This window comes from Bombus vosnesenskii, unplaced genomic scaffold (assembly GCF_011952255.1).
Source record: "Bombus vosnesenskii isolate JDL3184/JDL3185 unplaced genomic scaffold, Bvos_JDL3184-5_v1.1 scf7180000013883, whole genome shotgun sequence".
Lineage (NCBI taxonomy): Eukaryota > Metazoa > Arthropoda > Insecta > Hymenoptera > Apidae > Bombus > Bombus vosnesenskii.
The window spans coordinates 1,546,618-1,554,987 of NW_022883264.1; the positions used below are offsets into that span (position 1 = coordinate 1,546,618).

The 8,370-nt window shown below is 26.9% G+C and overlaps 3 protein-coding genes across 6 annotated transcripts; 2 read left to right on the forward strand and 1 right to left on the reverse strand.

The window, feature by feature from the left end:
• Window positions 1-145: 145 nt before the first annotated feature.
• On the forward strand, window positions 146-3,593 carry LOC117239116 (gamma-tubulin complex component 4). The gene is made up of 10 exons (XM_033504432.1): window positions 146-271; window positions 379-538; window positions 628-766; window positions 847-1,046; window positions 1,143-1,237; window positions 1,314-1,618; window positions 1,693-2,163; window positions 2,242-2,419; window positions 2,495-2,717; window positions 2,790-3,593. Exons 2-10 carry the CDS (start codon window positions 470-472, stop codon window positions 3,036-3,038), a joined length of 1,929 nt encoding a protein of 642 aa, XP_033360323.1. The 5' UTR covers window positions 146-271; window positions 379-469; the 3' UTR covers window positions 3,039-3,593.
• Window positions 3,459-5,516, reverse strand: LOC117239120 (vesicle transport protein USE1). 4 transcript variants are annotated; one of them, XM_033504438.1, is made up of 6 exons: window positions 5,384-5,402; window positions 4,798-4,901; window positions 4,669-4,718; window positions 4,286-4,524; window positions 3,893-4,210; window positions 3,459-3,731 (listed from the first exon to the last, which is right to left on the reverse strand). In XM_033504438.1, the coding sequence occupies exons 1-6, from the start codon at window positions 5,400-5,402 to the stop codon at window positions 3,691-3,693; spliced, it is 771 nt and encodes a 256-aa protein (XP_033360329.1). In that variant the 3' UTR covers window positions 3,459-3,690. The 4 variants fall into 4 exon arrangements, with proteins under 4 accessions (XP_033360329.1, XP_033360334.1, XP_033360331.1 ...); XM_033504439.1 differs by lacking the exon at window positions 5,384-5,402 and adding an exon at window positions 5,067-5,171 and having other exon boundaries at window positions 3,691-3,731; XM_033504443.1 differs by lacking the exon at window positions 4,669-4,718 and having other exon boundaries at window positions 5,384-5,516.
• On the forward strand, window positions 5,376-8,349 carry LOC117239119 (sorting nexin-2). Its single transcript, XM_033504437.1, has 7 exons — window positions 5,376-5,757; window positions 5,941-6,192; window positions 6,263-6,509; window positions 6,587-6,751; window positions 6,823-6,944; window positions 7,166-7,465; window positions 7,539-8,349. The coding sequence occupies exons 1-7, from the start codon at window positions 5,656-5,658 to the stop codon at window positions 7,884-7,886; spliced, it is 1,536 nt and encodes a 511-aa protein (XP_033360328.1). The 5' UTR covers window positions 5,376-5,655; the 3' UTR covers window positions 7,887-8,349.
• The last annotated feature ends 21 nt before the right edge of the window (window positions 8,350-8,370 follow it).

Here is an 8,370-nt window from a genome sequence, read left to right on the forward strand (position 1 = left end):
AAGTTGTTTATCTTTAACTCTATCATACTATACAAATCTTCATGCAAACCAATAATTACTAAATACACATTTTCAAATGGAGGTTACATGAAAAGATGGTCTTTAAGTTATGATTCATGTACATACGTATGTAGAATGTATATATACATCATTTGAAACAAATATTTGAAAGAAAATAAAAGCACGTCAGTGAAATGTACAAAATGTATTAGTGGTAAAAGTTAATTCTATAATGAAAAATTTAATAGAAACAAGATGGATAGATAAAAGAGTATAAATTTTCTTATTTATAATGCGTTCAATATTTTCTGTCATTTTTATATATCAAAACAATAAGTTTTGGCAAATGAATTGACAGGTTACATGCTTAATTTGCAGTTTATATACTATTTTCACTAACTCATATGCAACATAATTTGTTGCTAATTTGAGAGAGTAATATTTCATCCAATTAAAAAATATCAATAAAATGTTGCATGAAATATTAATGTCATTATGGGGATGTTCAACCAATGCTTTGCAAATATTGGAATCAGATGTAATTATAATATAATATTTATTGATATTGTAATTCATTTTGAATTATATATACAGTTTATTTGTGTTTTTTAAATGTGCTGTTTTCAGACTGTAGATCTTGAAAAATATTTACATCCTGGTGAACGTGTATTACTTAAAGAAATATTGGATGTAGTTGAACAATGTAATATTATTAGGAATTTCATTCAAGAATATACCACATCTGATGACTTAAATTCTACTCAAAGTATTACAATTTAGCAATTAGAAAATTTATCTCATTATATATTAATTTATAAATCATTAATTCTTAAATATAAATTGTAGATTTACAAGATGTTCCTCGTGGTTTATACTTACAAGCTCTTTGTGAAGGAATAGATGAATCTTTGGAACCATTTCGTAAGGAGATTGTTGATTTAGAAGATGTAGTTCTTCGTGATAGTTATACTCCATTGTCACTAATACTTTGTCGTATCCAAAAATATATTTGTCTATTTTCTGTTTTAAATTCTATCATAAGAGAGGTAAATAAAGAATATTAGTATAAAATAATATAATATAATATCATATAAAATGATATATAACATACTTAAAAAATTAATTATTTTAATTTATTCCAGATTCGCACACAAAAAATTCATGGCTGTAAACTATTGCAATGTTTGCATCAAAATATGTATACTGGTATTCCTGATGTTAGATCTGCAATAGAAAAGTAAGTATTATATTACATTATTTTGTTTTCTACTATTTTACATATTTACTTTTGCCAATTACTTCATTTCATTTAGAATGTCTCACTGTGTGCATACAGTTTTTTATAAACATTTAACTAGCTGGCTTTTATATGGCCATATAGAAGATATGTACAATGAATTTTTTATTCAAAAAATATCTGAGAGGGAAAACAGTTTGATATTAGTAGACAATAAGGATAATTTTGATAAAATAAATACAAAATTTACTGCAGATATGTGGAATTATGACGTTCAAATTGATCTACTTCCCTCTTACATAAGACCATCTTTAGCAACTAAAATCTTAACTATAGGGCAAACTATTATAATGTTTGGAAATGACCCAAGACAGAAAAAAGGTAATTTATATTTAAAAAATTTTTAATTGCTTAAAACATGAAATGAAACCACTAACTTGTTTACCTATTAACAGATTTTGCTATAGTTGATCAAACTGAAACTTCTATATGGGGAGAAAAAGAATATGAATATTTTCTTAAACTTCAAAATTTACAAAAAAAACATATTTTTAATATTGTTGAATTTGAACGTACAATCGATGAATTGAAACAATGTATAACAGAACTTTTATGGCGAGTTGCTGTTGAAGAAGCACAACTTGTGCAACAACTTAAATTAGTAAAAGATTTCTTTCTTATGGGACGTGGAGATTTGTTTCTTGAGTTTATTAGACTTACGGCTCATATATTAAATAAATCTCCAACACAGCATACCTCTAGGGATATTAATTTAGCTTTCCAAATGGCCTTAAGGAAAATGCATTTAAATGATGAAAATGCCATGGATAGTTTTAATTTTATAGTTCCAGTTCCACCACATGAAAATGAAGATATTGAGGTAGAAGGTACAGAATTTACTGAAAAGGAACGTGAAGATCCAATTGGTAAGATATTTTCTTATTTAATGATATATTTTTTAAGTGGACAAATCTTCCGATAATATAGTATTGATATTATTATAGAAAGACGTGGGTGGGGTATGATTACTTTAAAGTACAAAGTCATATGGCCATTACATTTGTTATTTAATCCATCAGCTTTAAATGATTACAATACATTATTCAAATTTTTGCTAAGGGTTAAAAAAACACAAATTGATTTATGGAACCTTTGGAGTGAGCATATGTATTATAAAAACATGTAAGATATGATTCTAATATTTTATACATAAACAATCTGATTTTTATCAAATATTAATAGTTTTCATTATTACAGTGATATTGGTGTAATTCAACTAAGAAATAATTTAATTTTCATTATTGATAATTTACAATATTACTTACAAGTTGATGTATTAGAAAGTCAATATACTATAATGGAAACAAATATGAAAAGTACCCGAAATTTTGAAGATGTACAAAAAGCACACTGTATTTTCTTGGCTAATGTTATGTCACAAACATTTTTATTAGGGAGTTCAACAGAAAGAAAAAATCCTGTACGTTATATTTTAATTTAAATAATTTTTTAATTTTTATCTATCAATTCATTCAATAAATATTTTTGATAGGTCAACAAATTAATAAAACTCTTATTGCGACTTTGTGATGATTTTATCTTACAAGCATCTATGTGGGAAGTAGGTAATTTGCTTTTAACAGAACAAGAAGAGCTTAAAACATTATCTGATACTCTTGATAGTTTAATGGGTTGGTTAACCAAAACATTGAATAGAGTACGTGCACAACCAAGTGGAGAGCATTTAGCTCAATTATTGTTGAGATTGGATTTCAATAGATGGTTCAGTAAAAAAATATAAAGAAGATTTATTTGAGTATCAGTAAATAATGGAGAAACATATGATGTATCTATGGTATTTTGTTTTAAAATTATTCTTTGCATAAATTTATCTATTATGTATATATTGAACTTATCTTTTTTTTTATTTAAAGTACTAGTCCTTTTTTGACAGTGAAAAGTACAGTTATGTAAAACTCCAATTTTGAGCTTAATTTAATAGGAATATATTAGAAAAGAAAAAATAATATCTTTAAATGAATGTAACACATAACAAGTATTGAAATAAATTTTTCATTCAATTGTTTATTGAAAATAAATTATTACTTATTATGATAATTAAATATATTAAAAGTGAATAATTTAACTTAAACTTCAGCCAGACTATTGAGTACATTCAGTGATATCAATGGAAGGATAAATAATTGTAATTCTCATAGAGGAAATTAAAAATTTTATATTTTTATTCTCATTTACCATATTGATGACTAAGTGTAGTCAACACATATACACATAGATGAAAATTCATCATGAAAAATATATACAGATATTCTTATGATAAGAATAACAATATTAATGATTTTATTTGAATTGAAGATATTCACATTTGTACATAGCCTCATTCTCATGTACCCAAGTCAGTTGTGGATATATATATAAATGTATTTACAAATTTAAATACTTTTCTTTGCAACTTTTATAAATAATACCATATCTGAAAAATAATTTTATTATTGTATAAATTCTTATCATATTTCATACAAGTACATTATAAATGTATTTCATAAAAATTAATAACTACAAAATTATGCTATGATATTTCAATATTATGAATACTATAGCATAAATAGAGTTACATTATGCACTAATACTTACTGAAAAATACAACTAAAACAAATGCGATCATCACCCACATCCAGCACCGCCAATATGATTGTGTTTGTTCTTGCAGTTTTAGTGATTCTGTTTTTAATTTACTTGTATTAACATCAGTTAATTTATCAGATTTTTCAAGTAAACCAATATCTTTTTTTATAATGGCATTTGCTGCTAAAGCATGTTCTTTTATGCTACTAGTCATGGAAAGCATATTCTCAGCAATTTTTTCTTGAATATTTCTATTATATTTTAAAATTGCACCTAAATCATCATCATGCATGTTTGTACTAGTTAATCTTTGTCTTATACCATCTTCTAATGTCCCCAGAAAAAAAAGATGATTATTATAGTTGTAAATTATCTTTTTTACAAATAGTGATATTGATATACCTTTATCACTATGGAATAATTCAGCACGCAATTCTCTATTATATTTTGCTGAAGTTTTTTGATGTATCTGGGTTGTTATATTTGGACCTATTGAATCATTAAACGTTGTAGAACTTTTTGGTAACATTTGTACAGCTGCAACTCTATCTACTGGACTTGTAAGTTTAGTTGTATTTACTAATCCTTTCAGGAAATCTATTCGTTTAATGTAACCCATCATGGTATCCTTAGATGGTTTACTGAAAAAGTATTAAATTTTAATAATTTTATAATAATTTCAAGTACATTAAGTTGTCATGTTGCTCATATGGCGCACATTGCTTAAAATTGAAATCTTTGTTAATAAATATATATTTTTATTAAAAAATAAAATAGAATTGTACCGTGGTAATGTTTGTAATTGTTTGATCATATCATCCAAAGCAAGGATGTACTGAAATGATTAATACATTTGTTTTGAATAAATTATATTAATTTTAAATAATTAATCATTATTTAAATTATTTTTTAACCTTTTCAAGCTTCCAATCCTTATGAGGATCATCTTTTGCCATGAATTCACATCTTGTTAAAAGTCGCCTGATATCAATTTCTTCTCTGGACATTTGATTCATTTCTGGTAATTAATAAACAGTTATAAAAGAAATTCATAAATAAGTACTATATATAAACATATAACGTTTTTCCAAGTTAATCCTTTTTACTTCGAGATTAAAGATTACATATGTAAAATATATACAGAAAGCAGAAGTAACCACAAACTGATACAAAAGCACCACACATTATGTATCTATGTCATTTGCACACTGTTTTACACGTTTACAAAATCCTCCTAGAAACATCTATCTAAATTATTTATTAAATTAATATATTATGCATTGAGAATGTTTAATAGTTTGTAAATTTTTAATCGTCGGTTTTTTAAAATATTACAGTACACCTGGCTACACGTATTATTTCGAAAGTAATTAGTACACTATTAACGCAATATGTACATATTCTTTGTTATCATTTTTAAATATGCCGCTACAAATTCATAACTAGACGATAACAATTTATTGTGAACGAAACGGTACATAATGCATTTTTTGATCCTACTGCAACTAACTGACTTCATCAGTAGACGCCTTTATAATAACATAATTGTTAATTTGTTCTATGTATATTACATATTACAGGTGTGAGAATTCTATACTAAGGCGCGCGGAATGTGTAGTAAAGATAAGTTAGAAAGTTTATAATACACGAATATAGATAGGCACTTTGAGAAATACGATAGTCACAGATAGCGATTGACGTTGGCATACGGCATACATCACTTGGGGGGCCGATCCCAGTACATTTCTCGGTAGATTGACAGAATCGCTAAGATGGCTGATATAAAAGAATCTCCGCCGCTATTTGATACTAATGACGTGAAAGTTGATGATTTAGACGACGACGATGAAGATATTTTTGCATCAGCAGTACAGGTAGTTTTTATATTGTTTTCAGACATGTGCGTAAAAATTTCACAACCTATGTATTAGGTTCACAAGTTTATTTCTGTTGTATTAAATGTAATATTTGTAATTTGTTACTAAAATATAATAAGATCGTTTGTAATAATTTGAAACATTTCTTGTAAGATAAAATTTAATATTGTTTAAACATAGGATCAAAGTCAATTAGAAGATTCACCTCCTTACAACGGAGTATCAACTATTCAAACAGAATTACCAAAGTTAACTTTACGAGATGCACCAGAAGAAAATTCATTTTCATCGGTATCAAGTCCTGCACCAGGACCATTAAGTTCACCTTTGGGACCAATGAGTACTGACATAGGTGATCTCCATGATGTTCCCATAAACGATAATACAGATGTACTTTCAACAAATGTTATACAGACTCAGTCACCTGATGTGGTATATTTTAGATTATTAAATGTTAATAACAACAAGTTAAAAAGTATATGTTATAGTTTATATTTTACAGGTATCGACAGATTCTTCTGATGTTTTCTTAAAAATTACTGTAACTTCTCCTCAAAAAATAGGAGATGGAATGGGTGCTTATGTTGCTTACAAAGTTGAGACAGAAACAAATATGCCAATATTTAGAAAGAGAAATTTCAGTGTTATTAGACGCTTCAGTGATTTTCTTGGCCTTCATGACAAATTAACAGATAAATATCTTAGAAATGGCAGAATAATTCCTCCTGCTCCAGAGAAGAGTGTTATTGGTATTGATAGATATTTTGAAGTCATATTATTTTTATCATACTATTCAGTAAAATAAATGAAATAATTATGTGATTAGGGACAACTAAGATTAAAATGTCTGGCGACAAGAATCAAGAACAAAATTCCAGTTCTACAGAATTTATTGAAAAACGCAGAGCAGCACTTGAAAGATATTTGAATAGAACTGCAGCTCATCCAGTGCTTAGTGTTGATCCTGATTTTAGAGAATTTTTAGAAGCTGGTAAATCGTAGTATAAAATAAAATAACTTTTTAAATGCAATCATACTTATAACTGTGTATATCTTAAACAGATATGGAATTACCTAAAGCTACTAATACATCTGCACTTAGTGGTAAAGGAGTAATGAGGCTGTTTAACAAAGTTGGAGAAACTGTTAACAAGATAACATATAAAATGGATGAAACTGATAAAGTAAAATTAAAAAATGTTTAATAACTTATATTTGCAATATATATATAAAATATATATATATATATATATATATGTATATATGTGTGTGTATATATATTATATATATATATAATAAATATTTCGTATCATTTATTTTATTAATTATATCGAAAATTTTTAGTAATTAAATTTATAAAACATATTCGTGTTAAGCAGTATTTTTCATTTTTCTTATTTTTCAGTGGTTTGAAGAAAAGACATCACAAATTGATTCTCTTGATGTTCAACTGCGTGCATTACATTCTGCTGTTGATACCTTAACTAATCAGAGAAGAGAATTAGCAACATGTACTGGTGCAACAGCAAGATCCATTGCAGTTCTTGGTCATGGCGAACCAGGAGCATCTCTTGGAAGGGCATTAGCTCAGTTAGCTGAGACATTGGAAAAAGTAGAAGCGATCAGAAGAGCGCAAAGTAATAGCGATCTGTATCAGTTTGGAGAAATGTTAAGAGATTATGTTGCATTGATTGGAGCAATAAAGGTTAATAATTTATTTACATATAAATGTTGCGCATTCCAACATTTTAGATATTTTAAAATATTACCAATTTTAGGATGTATTTCATGAAAGAGTAAAGGTTTTTCAAAATTGGCAACATGCTCAAATGATGTTAAATAAAAAAAGGGAACAGAAAGCACGATTAGAACAATCTGGAAGAACTGACAAAACGAGCCAAGCTGCTACTGAAGTAATAGAATGGGAAGCAAAAGTTGATAGAGGGCAAGAAGAATTTGACAATATTTCGAAGATAATTAAAAAAGAAGTTGAACGATTTGAATTAGTGAGAGTGGAAGACTTTAAGAAACAATTAACAGAATATTTGGAAACCATGTTACAATACCAAAACCAACTTATTAAATATTGGGAAAGCTTTTTGCCTGAAGCACGAGCAGTGGCATGAACATTCCTGAAGTAATATTGAAACTTTTTCTTATTATAAGGAAAAGCAAAATCTATAAATGAAAAGTTTCGTGCAATTTTTTAAAGCAAACTTTTAATGAGTGATAAATAACGTTTTATGGAAAACGTACATTTATCGATTTGCGGTACAATAATAATGTTTGCATAATAATGAAAGAATTATCATCTTATGGCAATATTTGGAAAATTCATAAACAATAATTTCGAAATACTGCCAATAATGCTTTTATACATGGAAAAGCAACAAAAAACGTGGCATATTTCATTCAAATTCTTTTATGTCGATTATTCCTGAGTATCATGCGTTTACAGTCTTCTTACTATTAGTTTATATTAGAGATATAAAGCGCATAATACTGTTTGTTAAGAAATGTTATATGATAATAAAAATCGATTAAGATTGTATAAATAGAGAACATTAAATATCTATTTGTTAAAACAAAGATTTTTCACATTATTTTCAG